Consider the following 19,539-nt stretch of genomic DNA (forward strand, 5'->3'; position numbering starts at 1 on the left):
GTCAGACGGCGAGATTCGCCTTTGATTACCGCGCACATCGGGAAAATCGCATGCGACCAGATCAGCACTTACAGTGAGCGTACAGCTCGCCCCTTTAATAATCTTCCTTTTTTTTTATTTGAAGGCTGAAGAATCGAGAAAAAAAGTTATTTTGTAGGAATTTTGAGTAGCTGTGTTTAATAAAGCAGGACGCCGGCGAGTGTGTGTGGGGTTCTCGCCCCTTCTGTTCTGCCTCTCTAGCTGTCCTCCAGGACACTCCACTCCTTGTCCAAGGCTCGACTTCTGAAGCCTTCTGACACCCAAGTTCAGACGACCTCACTTGAAAGCACCGAACTTTTCCTTCAAATCATGAGCGAGAGGCGAGAGGCAAGAGGCAAGAGGCGCGCCCGAGAGCTCTGTCAAAAAAAAAAAAGCAGGCTTCTTGTATCTGGAGTTCAGATGGCTAGGCGAGTGTGGATTGGAGTTGGCCAGGAAGGCCCGGCTCGCTCGGAGCCCTTAATCCGAGCGCACCACATATGGGGGAGATTCTGGTGGGTCACAGAAAGCAAATGAGGACTCCTTACCGCCCCCCCGTGTGCTTTTTGATTTTTTTTTTGTAATCTTTTTTTGGCATGTGCAGCACCTTTGCTGCCAATGCCGGCCCGTTACCCTGTGATGTCCGGAGCCGTCCTCTGGGGGGAGCTCTTTATTTCTCAGCACCATGCGGCCCCTGAGAATCACCACAGGGCCGGAAGGCCCCCAGGTCGACAAAACGAGACGCCGGGCACCTCCGCGTCCTGTTTGATTGCCCCAGAGTAATTGTCTTTTCTCCCAGGAATTTGGGTTTAAGTGTAAAGGGAAACTCATTAAACGGAATGGCATTCTAACAATGGCTACCCGTGTAAAAAAAAAGGAAAGAAGGAGCTCATTTCAGTGCAGACCACTGTGCGGCCAGACTATTAAGTTATCTGAGGGAATTTCTCACGAAGGAGTCCTTTTTTCTCTCCCACACTTACCCCTGGCAGGTGAAAGAAAAGGTTTGTCTACTGCTCCTTTCAGAGAGTGGGGTGGGGGCGGGGATGGGGGGTGCACAAAAATAAATAAATAAAGTGGAGGCGCTCAGCCTAATCCCTTTAAGTGAAGCGCCGGTATCACCCTAATCGGATGTAATCTACCTGCTTGGCAGCTTTCCAATCAGATAGTTTCAATTATGTGCTTGTAGAGCCGTTCTGGGGGGAAAGTGCTGAGCGGGGCACTTTGGGGGCGATTTGCAGATAACACTGAATGGGCATGTTAGAGAGAGGGCTCAATGAGGTGGCGGGGGGGGGGTCCCCTATGCTGTGATGCCTGGGTGCGGCACGAGGGAGGTTACCGCCCAGGATGAGCATCACGGCCACCCTCAAGGCGGCACGAGAGCAGTGCCACAGCATTTCAGGTGCCCACGACGCCCGGTGCCATGGAGCGTGAGAAGCACTGGTGTGCTGTTGCAGCGTGGGGGCACTGCAGAGCCTCAAAGGGCAGCGCGGGGACGAGATTGGAGCAGGATCAATCCTCACACCCTGCCTACACCCCCCGTTGGCACGGCAACCTGGCACTGTGGCTGGGGGTGGGTGGCGACCCCACCCCCAGCAAAAAGGAGGATTTTTAATTACTTTTTAACTCCATGGTGCTTGGGGGGGGGGGGGTGTGTGGAAAAGCCCCCTGAAACTGCCTCACTGAAAAGACAGATGCAGCGCATGCGGGCTGCAATATAATTAACATGCAATTAGCACAAATTAAAAGGCAAATGGTGAAAGTGAAGCCCCGTTGGGAGGCGTCTTAGCTGCATGAGCTGGGGGTGGAGCTACCAACACGGCGATTAGATAAAAGCCCCACGCGCGAGCGTTCTCTCCCTCTTCCTCTCTCCCTCTCTTGTTCTCAATCTCTCTCCCTCTCTCGCTAACTTTCCCTCTCCCTCTCTCATTTCACTCCCTCTCTCTCCCCATCTCTAGTTCTGACTTCCTCTCTTTCACTCCCTCTCTCTCGTTCTCACTTCCTCTCTTTCACTCCCTCTCTCTCGTTCTCACTCCCTCTCTCTCGTTCTCACTCCCTCTCTCTCCAGCCACCGCACGCGGGCAGCTTTAACTCCACCTCCGCTTTAGCGACACAGTCAAGCCAGTTTCCTCGTGAACGGGAGGGTCCGCAAAATGCTAACATTCTTAAAACATGCGGAGCTCATTCTGGGAAACTCTTTCCTTCTGCATTTTGCTGATCAGAAAAGAAAGTTTTTTTAATTGCACCTTGGATCAAGCGTGGGGACCGAGCCCTCACACCCCTTACATCTGCAGCCTATGAAGTCTTCGTTGGGCCATGATGGTAGTGTTTTGTATGAGAGCTCCCCATCCTGCATCGCCGGCCCTCTGTCCCTCCCACTTGGCGGTAACCATGGCTCAGCCAGCGGGGAGTTCGGGTGACTGGCGATGGTCCCCGTGATGGATGTTGGGAAGTGCACGCTCACGGTTCTAGGGATCTCCCTCCGGGGGGCGGCCCGGCAACCAATTACTGGTCCGTTCAGCCCCTTCTATCTACCTGGCACTGCACACCAGTCCACTCAGCGCCAGCGCCCTCTGCTGCCAGATGGTGGAGCTGCGATAGGCCGATCTGTTTGTGGCTGGATGGGGGTTGTGGGCTTCAAAGAGCAGAGGATGGGCTGTGGATCCAGCACCGGGTTAGAGCTTCATCTTTAAAGGATCTGACTCTCTGCCTGGCCGAACCCCTCCGGTGATCAATAATGCCACCGCAGCCGGCGGCACGTGGCAGGCTCATCTGCAAAGAGGCTTTCATATTCTCCCCGGTGTCCCAGCAGCAGCGCTGAGGCTGCGCCAGTGGGGGGCGCACACACACACACACACACACACAGACCATGTGACCACAAGGCCACACTGCAAACACTGGACCTGTTTGGATGCTCGCCACGGCGCCACATCCTGCCAGCATGTCCTAGCGTGTCCGACCCGCCAGGTTCGAACAGGACAGGACAGGTCGGAGTCCCACATGGAGCTGAGAGGTTCACAGCAAGGCCAGAGGTCACAGAGGTTAGGGGGGGGGCGTGCTAGCAAAGCTAGTCAAGTAAGGAACCTGCTGTTGTACCATAGGACAGGGTGTTGCGCAAGTCTCTTTGGATACAAGCCACTGCTAAGCAGCAAAATAATTAATTAGCCACTTAATTAGACACAGACAGGGCCACACTACGCCTGGGCTGAGAGGGGCGCTGGGGTACATCTCCTGTTTCATATAAATTTTTGCTGAGGACAGCAGTTACCAGCTGGCATCTAAAAAGCGGGCTCGTAATACCTGACATGGTCAGCGCCGGTCCTGATGAATCTCTTTAGCCTCATTAGTGCTAACGTAGCCATTTCCAGGTTTTTTCCGTTCTGTCGCGCTGTTAGGGTGAAATATGCCTTTTCTTTGGCTTTTAATGCCAGCTAATGCACACATTATTAGACCTATTAGTGCTACTTCCAAGCTCCTCACTATTTATTATATAATTACACTGTACTGCATATTTAATTATGTATCAAGCATAATACATATTAGCCATTGTCACCCTCACTCATAGCCCTCTATTATAGTGAAGCGTCTGCATTAACTAGTTTTCCTTGTGATAAACATACCTGTGTAACATTAGTTGCGTTCTGAGGTCTTTCCAATTAATCCGTCTAGTCACGAATGAGATGGTCACATCACCATAGTCTCACGAGGTTTTCACGATTCACGTATGAGACGATCACGTGGTCATAATGACAGAAGCATCCGGAAGCATGAAGGTTCTAGAAAAGTCAGCAGGGATGCCTCTCCTGGGGAGCATTTCGGGCTGTGGCTCCAGCGGAGGTAGACTCCCAAAAGAGCAGAGCCCGGCCCGATGTCACGCCGCGGTTGTGTGTCCCGGTCCATCTGCAGCATTCAGCGCCGTGTGATAACGTCCAGTATGACGGATGGGAGGCAGGCCTCGCAGGCTCCCCGATACCATCTCACTACGCCGTCTGTTCCCCCAGCTCGCCCCAGCGTGTCCACCTAAGCCAGACTCAGCCACTTACCCCATCCCGGAGGGCCCCGTGTCAAGCTGAAGAACCCCCCCCCTCCCCTCCTGAAACACACACACACTCTGCGCTCTGCAGACCAGCCGCGCCAGTCGCTGCCACTTCCCTTCTCACTTGGATGGTTATTACCGTTGCCATAGAAACGGGAGCGGGTCCTTCTGCAGGGTCTTTAAAACGCCTCGTTCGAGTGTGTCATAAAAGCAAACAAAGATGACAATTGGCAGAGGGACGGCGATGCGGGTGAGGGCGATAATGCTGGCGGTCGCCATGCTGCGCTCCATAATCACGCTGCCTAATAAGAGGACAAAAAGGGGCTTAATTCAGAAATGAGTTCATCTCCTGTTTCATGACTGCCTGGCGTCGTGGCCCTCTGCGTCGTCCAAGCTGCTGGGGGGTCAGTGTGCAGTGCCCGGCACTGTGTCTGCCTCGTGCCGCCTGGGCCGGGGCCTCACTCCCCCTCCCCTCCCCCCGCAGTCCCCCCTCCCATCTCCCCGACGAGCACGGCAGTCCTCCGGCTCTGCTGGAATGTCGCTGCCTTCAGCACTTCTCCCTCATTGATCCCGCTAAGCCCCGAGACGTTTAGCTGACATCATCTCTTCCTCCCACACACCCGTGTTATTCTAATTCATTATGTATATTAACTCCTGACACCTGTGCTTCCCGGGGCTGAGCGTCTAAAATAAGGCGGCTGCCGAAACCCATGGGGAACCTGGGAGACCCGTCGGTGGCACTGCGTGCATGCGGCACGCTGGCAGGTGCCCCAGCCGCGACCCCGCACCCTTAGCATGAAGACGCTGCCTTAAAAACACCCACCTTTCAGTCTCACTTGTTTAGACATCCCCCCCCCCACCCCGATTCGCAGACGAACCAGACAGCTCGTGCTTCGCTGCGTGGTGTCTCTCTAGCAGTCGCGCTGTCCTACCTCCTTTGCTGTGCCGTAAGGCGGGCCATACCGGCAACCCGTTAAGGGGGAGACGGGAACAGCGGGCGCAACGATTGGCCGTCGTCAAGGGCCACCTCTAAAAAGCATGGTGCTCATTGGCCGGCAGACGCACCATCCCCGCTGACCGAAAGATGGACACACCGAACTGAAATGTCTGAATTTTTTGCCCCCCCTCAGGCCCCAGTAATGATCCCCTTAGTTCCCCAGAGCTGTTCCTGCTATGTCCACACCTTCCCATTAGCTGTGTAATCGTGGACATCGCATGCAAACACCAGGCGGACGTGCAAAGTTTGCGGTTGCGGACGTGCACGGTAACCCGTTGGTGTGTTTCCCTCCTCCCTGTTCCCAAGGCTTTAACCAGCTCCACCTCCTGTCCCTCTTCCCTCCAGCAGGTGGACGAGGTGGCGCAGACAGACTCCCAGCAGCTCCAGCTCCAGCCCTCAGACTCCTCAGAGAAGCAGCAGCCCAAGCGGTTACACGTCTCCAACATCCCCTTCCGCTTCCGGGACCCCGACCTGCGGCAAATGTTTGGGGTGAGGACCGGACCCCACCCTCGCCGCTCGGGAGTGCCTCACTGTGGTTGATAACCAGGCCACGGAGCGAGAGGCAGTAAAAAAGGTTACGTTCTCGTAACTTTTTTACCGTCTCGTAACGGGTCGCCGTGGCCACTCCACCACACCCCACAGCGCGTTTGACGGCATCTTAACAAAACATGCAACTCTCTTGAGCCCTCCGAAACTGTGGCTTCACACTGGGCTTCCTGCCCCCTACAGAGCCCGCGTTTGATCACAGAGTCTTTGGGGCAGGGGTGTGTGAATGCAAACAGAGCTGTATGGGGGGGCTAAGATAAAAAAAAACAACAACAAAGACAACTTGTTTACTCTTGGCGGGAAATAATGCTGGCCGTGAATTGCTTTGCTAAACGCTGCTGTTGGTGCACGGGCAGAGGCCCGGTGCCGTGGTGCTGATCATTAAAAATGTAGCCCCATGCCATTCTTCTTAAATGATTCACCGATTAACGCCCCCCCGCAGAATGACAGAGGTGTGTGACACAGTGAAGCAACGCTTCGCCTCTTGCCGTTCATCCTCTGCCTCCACTCATCTCAGTTTACACACTAACTGCGATTTTACACTTTGAATTATAACTGTAGCTCTTCATTTGTGACCCACGGAAATTGAGGGATGAATATTTCATCGGGGTTCCTCCATCTTCCATGGCTAAGGGGACTGTCTGCCTGACTGTCATCCCGCCCTGGAATACTGAGTTTTCCCAAATATCTGTCTTGTGCGTTACGTTCCGCATCACTGAGATGTCCGGCACTCATCCCACCAGACCTCTTATCATTCTAATTGCAGAGTGTTAGGGGGATAGTCACTGTACACACCAAGCCGGAAGCAGTTTTCCCTTCGTTCATTGGACTTTCGGTTAGAATTCCAAGGAAAGAGCAGGGTAACAGCATGGTATGGATGCAGCCGGAGCTGCCGATGACTGCCATGCTTGTTAAGAGAATCTGTGTTTATGGGTTATTTAGTTTAGTACACAGTAACATTTAGCATAATTGAGAGTCCGAGACTAGTTCTTTGTTTACTACCAGAGGAACATCTGTTGCCCGCGATCCTTTGTTCTCACAGATACTCCGGATCCACACCTGCCTTTTCCCTTTCCCAAGCGTACATGCCGAGGCGCCAAGGAGACTGAAGCTTCCAGCAGTGGGCTTGTAACAAATAGTGCTTTTTTCTTCCCCGCAGTGATGCGGGACTTCATTGTTATGAAGTATAGCCGTTACCAGTGTGGGGTGGAGGGGAGTGGAGCAGTGGGACTGGGGCCAGGAGTGGAGACGGGATCAGGGCTGACCCCTGATCCTAGAAGAGAGTGCCATCTGTGAGGTTCTGCCCTGGCCCTGTCCAGCACCTATCCCAGAATGCACCTGAATTCAGGATACTAATACAGATGTTTACAGCTGTGCGCTTGGAGCCACAGAGCTGACAGGAAAAGGCCTGTCAGGAGTATCTGCCTCTACATCTGTCTCACAGTGTATGCCGTCTGCAGCGGCCTAGCGGCTGCCGGTGCCTCTACATCCGTCTCACGGCGTACGCCGTCTGCAGCGGCCTAGCGGCTGCCGGTGCCTCTACATCCGTCTCACGGCGTACGCCGTCTGCAGCGGCCTAGCGGCTGCCGGTGCCTCTACATCCGTCTCACGGCGTACGCCGTCTGCAGCGGCCTAGCGGCTGCCGGTCCCTCTACATCCGTCTCACGGCGTACGCCGTCTGCAGCGGCCTAGCGGCTGCCGGTCCCTCTACATCCGTCTCACGGTGTACGCCGTCTGCAGCGGCCTAGCGGCTGCCGGTGCCTCTACATCCGTCTCACGGTGTACGCCGTCTGCAGCGGCCTAGCGGCTGCCGGTCCCTCTACATCCGTCTCACGGTGTACGCCGTCTGCAGCGGCCTAGCGGCTGCCGGTCCCTCTACATCCGTCTCACGGTGTACGCCGTCTGCAGCGGCCTAGCGGCTGCCGGTGCCTCTACATCCGTCTCACGGTGTACGCCGGCTGCCAGTGCCACACACCCAAGTCCTCTGGCCATTCCTTGCTGCTCCTTGTTTGTGAATGATAAGCGAGGGCCTCAGCTTTTCTCTGCTCATTATTCTCCACAGACATTTTATCTCCCAGCCGACGGCCGTCTGTCACGTCAGCTGGAAATTGGCTGGAGTGTTTGCAGTGGTCCGCGCACCCGGGACGTAATCGTTTTATTTGATTCCAGAGTGACTTGAATCTACTCGCGATGCATGGTCGTTGGTCGACATCGCTTGAAGCATGACTATATGGAGGTTTCACTGCAGAATTCAGATATTATTATAATGAGCAGAATTAAGTTGACTTTCTTCTCAAAGATTTTTTTTACATTATATTACATTATATATTGTATCTGTCCGAAGAAATCTTTGTATGTCCTCTTTTTGACGATTGTTACTTTTTACTATAGATGAAATACAACCTTTATCTTCTGTCAGCTGGTAACATTTGACATCTAATTGACGTCAGATGTTTTATGAAGTCATTTATCTGCCTCGTTAGAGGAGCTTCTTGCCATGGTAAGTGTATAGTATGATAGGGTGCTGATTATGTCCAAACATTTAGGGCACTTTTCCACTGTACCAAGTACCGTACTTATAGAAGTTCAAGGTGTTGGTTTTCCACTGCTGTAAATACTGGTACCGGTGCCGAATGACATCACAACTAGAGGTGGGGGATTTGGAACTGAATTCCAAAAATGGCTGTAGCATCTTATCGGACTTGCCGATGTGAGATATTAATACTAACATCGCATGTTTTGCACACGCAAATCTCACATCACAAGGACTGCGATAGTCAACTGGTTTGAGATCAGGATTCTTTATGCCATCACACTATACAGACACAACCATTATTATTACTTTTCTTTTTTACTTTGTTTAAGGTTGTTTGCTGAATTTGTAACTTTTTTCAAGAAGGCGTTTGTATTGAGCTTCAGAGGCAGGCTATTTGCATAACCGATCAACAAAGAAAGCATTAGCACGTCCCACCTCAACATTTCGAAGTACCAAAAAAGTACCCCAACTGGTTTGGTACTTCAGGTACTGGAAGTTTTGGTACTGGTACTCGACCAGAAAATTAAAGTACCGAAAGAAGCACATCAAAGGTACGGTACCTGGTGCAGTGGAAAAGCACCCTCCCACTGGCTGTCAATAACCAACCAAGTTCTTAGACTATAGTAAATGGGGAGACGACGTTCAAACTACCCGTGCGTCATGGGAATGGAATGATTAGAAAACCACTTCAGTGCACATTTGCTGACAAAAAAAGTCAGTTTAAAACATTAAACTGTTCACTGATGACTGTGTGAAGACAAGATTCTATTTGTGGTGCTTAGGGGTTTCTCATTACGTAGTTCTAGGTTTATTTTGTAATGTTTTCTTTCATGCTCCTCAAATAATAGATTTTTGGAGATAAGTGTGTTTCATTGGACAGCTATGAAATAACACCCGATTACCACTACTACTACCACTACTACTACTACCACTACTACTATTATTACTATGACTATTACTGCTCCTACTACTACTATAACTACTACTACTACTATGACTACTACTCCTCCTACTACCTCTACTACTACTATGACACTTACTACTATTAATAATAATAATAATAACAGCAATAAGCCCTTGCCTTGTGCTCCCTCCCCCCAAGCCTGACCAGGATAAGCAGCTAGACCATGGATGGATAGATGGATTGATTTCAGTCAGTAGGAGGTATAATGGGCTGTCAGTGGTAGATATAAGAATGCGATAGTACACAGTTTTATGCTGTGTACACATGGGGCTTTGGGCCGCCTTGGGTGCAGGTGTGTGTTATGGGGGTCAGTCTGCAGCAGCCCCTCGTTAAGCCTCTGCTGCTCCTTGTTATTCGTGTCCGCTTGCTGACACCATGGTGCCAGGTCTTTCACGCCATTATTGGCCAATCGGATTTAATGAAGTCAGAAGCTGACCTGGTAAAGAGTCAAACTGAAACTCACACACTCAGCTTCAGCGGTAGCGGAGTCAGGACCACTGGCATCATGATTCAGGTGTCATAAAATACGTGGATGTGTTTATAATCCTAACTTTAATGAAATATTCTTAGCCAAAGCAAAGAATGATGTGTGGTTTACAGGATGTCAGCGAACCTTTGGACAGCTGGACCCGGTGGTGCAGCCTAAGCCAGACTATAAGGATTCACAAAGAAGCACTGCTTTAGAGCATTTAGGTTAGAGGAAGTACAGGGTGGGGGGTGGCTGAGGCAGGGGGGCACCTGCAGAGGGTCTCAGCTGCACACATTGTGCTGGGGCCTCTGCTGGAGGCTTTGATTGTATTTCCAGCTTGACTGCCAGGTGGGGGGGGGGGCAGACAGAGATACTGAGATCTGGGAAGTGGAGTATGGAGCCTGTATCTCAAGAGGCAGTCAGGTGACGGGGGTTCATGAGCAGAGGGAGGTGGGGCCCCCAGTGAACCATCCAGGCCCCTGCCCCCCGCCCCGAGCAAATTCCAGCCCCCATTAGCGGAATGAATCACGTAACGACGGCATCCGTCCCCACGGCATCCCTTCTTGCGCTGAGCGTTGGCTGTTTCAGATGCATATTCCCAGTGCTGAAGCAACCGTTCTGTCATTTAAATTGCTTTCTAATTAGCGTGGAGGCTCCATTTGTTTGTTTGTTTGTTTGTCTGTTTGGTTTGCGGCACTTATGGATGCATTATGCAAATTCAAGAGTCTGTCTCCTCCCACGGAATGCGGGCCTAGGATTGACCGCAGTGGCCCGACAGGCTCCGATCAGAGCCGGGCGCCTCCTCCGCCAGCTGCGCCTGCTGTAATGCGCCGCAGCCCAGATGTGCCGTTACCATGACGCAGACACAGGTCATGCGTGGGGCATTATGGCGTTTCAGGATGGAGCCTTACTGCCGGCGGGAGCAGTGGGAGCCGTGAGGCCTCCACCTGCAGACACATTTGGCATTTATGCGCCGTATCGCGAGCCGTTCACCGGGGATGCTGACGGAGCAGCGCTTCCCCTCGCGTCCAGCCTGCACTCTGGCACATGGGCCAATCAGGAAGAGGTACCCCAGATTCCTCCATTTTAATGGAACTGGATCTCAGATGCGACACCCTGCCGTTCCAGGGACCTGAGCCAGAGTCTTCACTGTGGGGGGCACGGGTGCAGAAGGGTTTTTTTTTTGGTAATTAAAAGAGTTTCCATAATGTGCCTTTGCCATGTAACACGTGATGGGTTGTTTGGAGACTGCCTCCACCCCCCTAAATAACAGCAAGCACGCTGCCATCTGTGGGGAGGTTGGACTCCCTCCCCATCCAAACCCCTAAGGCAGGGGTCCTAAATGAGGCACTGTATCACTTCCCCTACCCTCTATTACCTATCCGATTACCGGGGGCCTCCCTGAAGAGCATCTGTCTCGCAGAGGAGGTTTGCACAGAGTGTTATATAGGTGCTTTGGCTTACCTTGGGGGGGCCCTAATGTTTTTTTAATGGCCCCCGCTTATTTTTAATTGTCCTCTTGTGTAACCTTTTGCAGAATACAGGTAGCTCCTAACTAGAGGTGTGGGAATTCTTGGATTGCCGCTCCGCAGGGAGTGGCAGGCCGGAGATTGGTCAGGATAGGTGGGGGAGGCAATGGCTACCACGGACACATCATCCTCTCAGTCAGCGGAGAGCACCACCTATTCACGTTGAATTATTCTGTAATTAGAACTTAATTCAATTATTTGATAGTTAAAGGTTCTGAGAAACAGGAAGCGCTCGCACCCCCCCCTGCAGAGTGGAGCAGTCCTTGGTGCATGCTGTAAAATCAACACCCCTCCCCAGCCCCCCAGACTGCCATTTCTTGCACACCATAACTCCATGCTGCCACCTGAAGCCAAATGGTAGCGTTTGCAGATTGCTTCGCCCGTTAATGGCGGTTCAGTGCAGAAAGCTCAGACTCTGTCATAGACGATGTCATTGCACATGGAGTGCCCCCTGCTGGACCAACTGAGGGAATTGTGTTGGCTCGGCAGATTAATTGTAAGGGAGCTGAAGAGAGGCCTCCCAAATGGGAAGGCCCTCGCTGGACCTTGGTATGCCGCAGAGCTGCTTTCAATGGCATCAGAATGTGAGCGAGGTACGCCCCCCCCCCCCTCCCCCGTGCACACACACACACACACACACACACACACATGCCTGTGCACACGCCCCAGCACCCTTCCCTCCAGCTAGCGCCGCTCTGCTGGTGGTCAGGCTTGCAGATAAAAGGCAGTTCTCCTAACCTTATTAGTGACCCAGCCAAACGATCAATCCCGCTGAGCGCGGTACGCCTGGAAGGCCCATTTCTTCCCCGTTGTGCTGAAATGAAACCGACGCGGGCTGCTTGACAGGGTAATTAGTTTTAATGAAATAATACGGCCATTGTAGACAGCAATTAAAACCCGCTTTCATTCCAGTCATTAGAGGAACTTAAGGTTTGCTTTCATTCCACTGTTTTCTAATGATCTGAAGGCAAACCCGTTAAATTGAATACTTAAGCTCGTTAACCCCTTGAGACCACCGGCGTGGCGTTCCCGGTGGCCGGGGGGGAGGGGAGGCGGCCAACAACGAGCCATCCTCATTTCTCAGACCTGCCCGTTCATCATTAGAGGGCGTCGTTTCCCTGCCCGCCGAGGTTGTGAGGTGCCCGTACTGTACCCCCCCGGTTTTTCGGCCTGAGCTTTCTGCCCCGACCCCCCTGTCCCCACTTCCTCTCTGCTGATGTACCCCCCCCTACCCCAGTAGGGCTTTTTAAATCAAAGCCCCTCCTCCATCTCGCTGACCTTGCTCCTCCCTGCCATGTTTATTTATTTATTGAAATAAATGACCTGGGCCAAGGTCTTGCCACAGGTGCCCCAGGGAGCGGGGGTGGGGGGGGGCAGCTTCTTATCACCCCCTGAATATTGTGTCAGCTTAGGACAGTGGCTAGAGAAGGCATTCTGGGGCCCGGGGCTTGCTGTTGCTATGGACGTGGGGGCCCCTGTCAGCATGGTTACACCATTGGGGGTGCTGCTAATGGGTTGAAGTGGAATGTTTGGGGTCATTATAAGGGTCTTTGACATCACATACTCACACGCATAGGCGCAGACACGCACACACACGCTGCCCCTCGTACACAAAGACGACTCCGTTTCTCTCTCCTAAAGAGGGAGTGGTCAATGGCTCCTGGCTAATGCTAATTATCTAATAAAAAAGAGGTATTGGCCATCTAAGGGTCATTACAAGGCAGCAAAGATGGATTTGCTGCAAAATAATAGCCATTGTGACAGGTAATTGGGATGAAGAAGCCCATCCTGATAATTATAAACAATTGTATGGCTCATCATTAGCCATAATGGCCGCTCTCCATTCGCTCCGGCCGTGCTGACGGGGGGGTGGGGGGGGGCGTGTTTGTCCTTAACCCCCGAAAAATAAAGGCAGTGCCTGTCTCTCTCCCCTCTCTATGCTTTGGGCATTTTCTTTTTTTAAATTCTTCAACATACCAAAGGAAAAGAAAAAAGCGAAGGCATGGCTGTCATTAAATGCACTGATGCAGGCACGCCGTTGTGGTCTGGTGTGGGTTTCAGTTTAATATCCTTCAAGACAGCCCCCCCCTCCCCCCAACAAACACACACACACACACACCCGCCCCCCCCGGTCTTCACAGCTCAGTACAGCTTGCTGTGTAGTAGGGGCACAATTATCCCATTTCTTTGGCTGGTGTGAAGTTGTGCATGTTTTATATTGTTATACGTGTGCGCGCTGGGAGTTATTGACTAACTGGCGGCTGCGGCATCATGCCGGATGTGCCCCCGGGGGGGTTTTAAATCTCACGCTTAAGCATAGCGGCACGCTCCGAGCAGAGTGCCTCCATCGCTCTCGGTGCGCGTGTGAGAGTGAGAGTCTGAGTGCCTCCGCCTGCCCTCTGCCTGCCCTCCGCCTGCCCCGTTTGTTTGTTTCACCCACTACCGGAGTAACACGTTCACTCTGCTCTCAACAGGCCGCCCCCCGATTCACACTTTTGGTATGTTCCTGCCGATTTGTTGGTCTTTATGGATCACGTGTGGCACTGATGTGGGAAAAGCGGTCGGTAAATTTCAGAATACGGCCACCTCTGTCTTTGGATCCACGTGCGGATGAGGTGGGAGAGCTCAGCACCCCCCCCCCCCATCCCGGTGGCTCGTACCGGCAGGTATTCAGTAAACCGCAAACATGTCCTGCTCTGATGTTTGATTCCCTCTTCCTCTGTTCTCTCCATAGCAATTCGGGAAGATCTTAGACGTGGAGATTATCTTTAACGAGCGGGGATCCAAGGTAAGCCAGACCTGCTCTTCTCATCTGTGCGTAAGTCTTCCCCGACAGGCACAGGGTCTCTCCCCCGCACGCGTGTCACTGGTACGGCCCACATGCCCCGGCCAGGCAGGGGGCGTGTCCCACACCTGCGACAGATGTCACCCGTATTTAACCCCGCTGCCGTCCATAGAGCGAGGAAGGGGGAGGAGCTGACAGCTGCCTGCATTACTGGGGTTGTGTCAGAGGCGAGGGCCAGAGCCTGGAGTGGAGGATTCCTGGGAGCCCCGTGTTTCCCCCTAGTGAGCCAGGGCTGCAGGGGACTGGGGTACCACCATACAAGGGGAGCGAGGGTAGGGACAGTGTGACCCAGCTCGTTCGCCTCGCCGCAGGGCCCCCTGCACCTCCGCTCAGCTCCCTTTCTCTAACGGGCAAGATTAAGCACCGGAGTAGCTGCTGCCTCCTTCCCTCAGCCCCGACAAAGCTATTACCCGCCGTGCTTCCTCGTCGGCCACTCGCTATATAATGAACCTAGCAGACCATTAATAAACAATCTATTTTCTAAGAAGCTTTTGCAATTTGCATTCAATATGTTTGTCTGCTTTGAAAAATGGCGGCCCCCTCGTCGCGTGTGTTAGCTAATTATTTGTGCATGATAAAAAAAAATAAATAAATAAATAAAGGGGGCAAAGGCAGTCGCACAAAATGTCAAAAGGATTAATTTTGCCCTCAATTCTGTTTTAAATTTATTTTTTATCTTTTGCTCCCCAAGGACGGCCGGCGTGTTATTTACGCCGGGCGCCGGGCCCCAGACCCCGCACACGCGTACCAGATCGTGCCGCTCTCCGCCGCTTACAATCATTATCTCTCCAGGCAATTACGGGCCCCTGCCCGCCCCCTATATATGCACCAAAAGACTGCCGCTTGTCCAACACTCTTGTTCACTGAGCATATCTAATGGATTGTGCTGGATATGGGGGAGGGGGCTCCCGGTCCCCCATAACTCAGCGGTGACAAATCCGGGAGGGGAAACCGAGGAAGGTGGCGATGGCGGAGCGGCATTTATGGTGCGGGCGCCTGCTCACAGGGGCCTCGGCCTGCCAGTAAACACGCTCGCCACGACGCATATCAATTACGCCGGTAAGTGGGCAGGGCCCCTGTCCGTAAGCTGACGCGGCGGAGAAGGGCCTTGATCTGAGAGTAGCTGAGGGTCGGGTCCCACTCAGGCTTTTCGCAACGGAGAGTCCACAGTCTGACGGCTTCGCCTCTGTCTTTGGAGAGACCGATCGTTTGGGTTTTTAATTCAGTCCATTAAACTTTAATATGCTTTTGTTTTGCTCTCCACAGCCTGTATGTGTAAATATGCTTCTCTGGTAAACTCTCCCATAAGCTCTTTACTTCTTGGAGTAGGTCACAGGTCGGGGGCTGGCTCAGCCGCCCCGGCCCCCCCCTCGCCCTCTCAGCCGCCCCGGCCCCCCCCTCGCCCTCTCAGCCGCCCCGGCCCCCCCCTCGCCCTCTCAGCCGCCCCGGCCCCCCCCTCGCCCTCTCAGCCGCCCCGGCCCCCCCCTCGCCCTCTCAGCCGCCCCGGCCCCCCCCTCGCCCTCTCTACCACCCCTTCAGCGACTCCCTCCCCCTCTCCCTCCAACCATTTCTGCCGACCTGCTACTCGATGAAGCTTCCTGTCTCTCATGTTGCTCTGTGTGTCTTCTTCCTCCCTCTTCTTCCTCCCCCCTTCTCTTTCTCTCTTCTCTGCCCCCCCCCCCCCTCCCCAAACCCCCCCACATCTCGCCACCGAGCGCAGGGCTTCGGGTTTGTAACTTTCGAGACGAGCGTGGACGCAGACCGCGCACGGGAGAAACTAAACGGTACAATCGTTGAGGGACGAAAAATAGAGGTGCCTTCTTCCTTTTCCACTTCTTGCCCACTCCTCCCATCCTGCCTCCCCCTGCCTGTCCCCCCAGTGATGCCTGCCACAATGCCCCCTTGCTTGTAACAGCCCGCCCCCCAACTCCCCCTGAATCTGCATGCTCGCCCACTTCTGCATCCTGGCTGCTTGTGGATACAGGAGCCGCTGGCATCCGTACATTCGAGGCATCGGAGCGGTGCTCACCATCTCACCCTTTGCCTACCATCAGGAAATGCATGCCTTTCAGTTTGATGTTCACCATCGTTTATGTCCTCTGAACGCGTTTGCCTGTGCATGTCTGTGGGTGTCTGAGGATTCATGCACCTTCCCAAGTTTTGTTGTTGCATTCTGAAGTCGTATTTTGCAAACGTTCTTTTTTATAATTAACAGAAATGATCTAAATCCTGCCTGTGTTCATGTTGTCAGTTAGTCTCCGTCCTGAGGGGTCAAAGTGTCGCTTTAAATCCCAGTTGTTTTTACAAACCGTTAGCAGAACCGCCGTCTTTCCGCCTCTGGGCTGAGAACTGCAGAATTTTTCCTCTCCTCCCCACTTGCGTTGGGCCCATTTAGATAATTCCTGAAATGTATAAGCAGCACCTGGGCACCAGGGCCGGGCGGTCGTCTCCTTAAGCGAAATGACCTACAACGGCCCTGCGAAAATTAAAGTCATTAGTGCTAATTAGCTGGAAATGAAATACTAAGTGAAATTCTAACATGGCGTGATTAGACAAATGTCTAGGGCTGCCGGGGCCGTGTGTAGCTCCCACGGCGTGTGAGGGAACGACACGCAGATGCCGCTGCTTAGCCACAGGCCAGTACAGATGTGTCCGGCTGCAGCGGAGCTCAACTCCTGCGCCAGTGTCGTCCCAGACTCTCCCCAACCAGATCACAGACGACCTCCGTCACGGGGCTGGGTGTCTGCAAGTTGTCTGCCGGAGATCGGAGCCGATAGCGGTGCGCGATTCGCTGGAATGTACAGACGAAATACAAACGAAAGCCACCACGATCAACAGGAATGGCCCTGACTCATTCATTGTTCTTTTATTTTAGTTGGGCTTCTTTTTGTGTGCGTGTTCGTTCAGTGTGCGTGTTCGTTCAGTGTGTGTGTTCGTTCAGTGTGCGTGTTCGTTCAGTGTGCGTGGTCTGCCCCACAGACCAAATGCTCATGGCCATCAGTGCTGGTCGTCTGTGCTGGGGATCCTCAAACCACCAGTCTGTTGGTGACTGACTGTCTGATTTCTGTCTTTGAAAACAGGTAAACAATGCAACGGCGAGAGTAATGACCAACAAAAAGGTGGCCAACCCATACACGAATGGTAAGAGCCCCCCCCCCCCCCCGCGTCACCGACACCATTTCGAAGGGGGAAAAGGAACTGAAGCACCCTGGGGCTGGGAAACACTTTACATTTTATATAATAAAATATAAATGAGATATTTATTGTTTTTAAGGAGGGATAACATAGGCTGTGATGTAAGGGGGATTAAAAACGTTTGATTGGCTGAAGTGATGGGGAAGGCGGGACATGTGCAGGTAATAAGTGCAGACAATTAAAAAACATGTGAGGCAGAGAATATGGGCCACGATTAACAGCAGCAGGCCCCGCCCCTTAGCGCCACAGCCACCCGGAGTGCGGGGGTGAGTAGGTGTTTTGGAGTAAATGGAAAAAGCCAGTGTTCATTGAGCAGAGGCCCTTCACCAGGGGGCCTGTCTGGGGGTGACGCTCACTCCTCCTTGATGGGAGAAGCCAGGCAGGGAATTAAACAGGCGGACGTTTCACTGCTCGCCGCTCCATCAGCGGGGGAAGAGCCCGGCCGCGCTCCGGCCCCCATCCGTCACTGTCATGGGCCGGACAGAGCCCCCCTGCCACCGCCGCCCCTGCCCAGAGCCCCCCCACTTTCCTGCAGGTCTCTTTTCACTGTTTGCGTCTTTCGCCAACAAGCTACAATCGCATTCCTCGGAAGCTTCCTCCTTAAACAGAAACGGTAATGAGTTCACCATTAACCCTCACCGCATCCTGCTCTGTCCCCCGCAGGCTGGAAGCTGAACCCAGTGGTGGGGGCCGTCTACGGGCCTGAATTTTATGCAGGTAAACACCTCACCCGGCTTCCCTCATATGGCCACCGCTCCTCACAGCCTCTCCCGCAGTCTGATGGGTTGCCTGTTCGTTATAGATACAGACTGAAACGCCAGGGGCAACAACAAATAATTATCCAAGCCAGAAGTGTTACCTTTCTGAAGCGTAATCTTATACGTGAATTTGATCTGTGTCCGCAAAGAAGCGAGGATGGTCTGTGAAGTGGAAGTGACTCCGGACGCGGTTGCATAGTTACGCGCAGTGTGGTTCGCCCCCATTTCATTGGTTCTCCTCCAGTGTCGATCCTCAGATGCTCAGAAAAAGGACCTCGGTTGCGACCTTCGACCCCTCATCCCAAGCTCCTCAATCACAAAGTCTAACCTGATCTATGTAGCGGTTTGTCAATGTCTCCCCCCACCAGACTGACAGAAATAATCCGACATCTGATGAAATCGACGCCCGTTTTTATTTCGCAGATAATTCTCGTTTCATCGGAGGTTAAATCTTTCCATCGCCTGCTGTCAGTCACGTTTATGGACTCTGAGAACGTGGTCTGCATGTTTCCACACTCCGCGGGCCGGCATGAGTGCATCGTCGGCCATTTATTTCCAAAAGAGGGCTGGATCCTGTCTTCCCGCTCAGGTGCCAGCGAGGCGGAGTTTGTGGGTGTCAGGCAGCCCTTTGAAGAGTGCAGAGGCCTCGGCGGGCCGGAAGTGTGGGGGCTTGGCAGGGGCTGGCGGGGGAGCTGCGGCGGATGTAGCACACTTCTTTGCAGCTTATTTAATGAGCAGTGTTGACTTTACCTCCTTCTTCGTCTTTTTTGTGCCACAACCACCACCCCCCCCCCCCCCACCAAGGTTTCCCGCCGCGTGCCGTTTTTATCACCTGCCGTCCCGCGAGCCCCTCGCATCTTAATGAGCAGCAAACGGCATTATTTCATTTGCTGGAAGTGCTGAGCACATCTCAGCCGCTGTAACGGCCCGGCTTTTTGCTCATTAGACTAAAATCTGTTCGTCCGGCGACAGCTTTACAGCAGCCCTCTAAATAACCGGCCGTGACAGAAAGCAGCCATCTATCATTTTTATTTCACCCCCACCCCACTACTCTCTGGCTCCCACTCCTCCCCCCTCTGCATCCCCCCCTCCGGATGCAGGCGCGTTCCCGGGGAAGCCATCCCACACGCGCTGACCGGCGCTCCGTTTGCCTCCCTAGGACTCCACGTAGGATTGAATGAAACGCTGCCCGTCACCTCAGCAGCCGGCTTTGTGGGGGGGGCCAAGAAGCTGGGTGATTTATCGGCTGCTAATTTTTCAAGTCGCCTTAACACTGCCGCTGAAGTTTGCCAAGCCTAAACGACGCCATATGTTTGTCCACGTCCCAGAGGAGGACATGTAGGAAGTGTGAAAATATAAATAAGATATAGACCCCCCTCCCCGTGCTGAGGGTGGAGTGTCGTGCTAAAATCGCCGGGCCCGCTCCTCTCCACGGCGACCCGATTCCATTAAGTCGCACCCTCACGAAAAACCCACCCCCACCTTCCTCCTCCAATATTTTTTTAGCCCCTTCCTCAAAAAAAAGAGGCAAGTGCTTCATGGATTTATTCTAGAATAATTATGGCTACATTTAATATACTTTGGGTTGGAATAAAATGGGATGTAAAGGCGATTAATCACTGTTTATCAGCACTGCGTTCTGTGTGGGAGAT

The 19,539-nt window shown here is 53.1% G+C and overlaps 1 protein-coding gene across 7 annotated transcripts in view; it reads left to right on the forward strand.

Annotated features, from left to right (window-relative positions):
- Positions 1-19,539, forward strand: part of rbfox3a (RNA binding fox-1 homolog 3a) — a 421,773-nt gene that overhangs the window by 383,506 nt on the left and 18,728 nt on the right. For 6 of the 7 annotated variants that reach the window (XM_049015628.1, XM_049015625.1, XM_049015626.1 and 3 more), the window contains 5 exons: positions 5,391-5,534; positions 13,824-13,877; positions 15,655-15,747; positions 17,015-17,075; positions 17,793-17,846. In XM_049015628.1, coding sequence (XP_048871585.1) covers positions 5,391-5,534; positions 13,824-13,877; positions 15,655-15,747; positions 17,015-17,075; positions 17,793-17,846 — 406 coding nt within the window. The remainder of the gene's footprint in view (positions 1-5,390; positions 5,535-13,823; positions 13,878-15,654; positions 15,748-17,014; positions 17,076-17,792; positions 17,847-19,539) is intronic. The other variant, XM_049015627.1, reaches the window with a different exon arrangement.

Source organism: Brienomyrus brachyistius, chromosome 5, assembly GCF_023856365.1.
Source record: "Brienomyrus brachyistius isolate T26 chromosome 5, BBRACH_0.4, whole genome shotgun sequence".
Classification (NCBI taxonomy): domain Eukaryota; kingdom Metazoa; phylum Chordata; class Actinopteri; order Osteoglossiformes; family Mormyridae; genus Brienomyrus; species Brienomyrus brachyistius.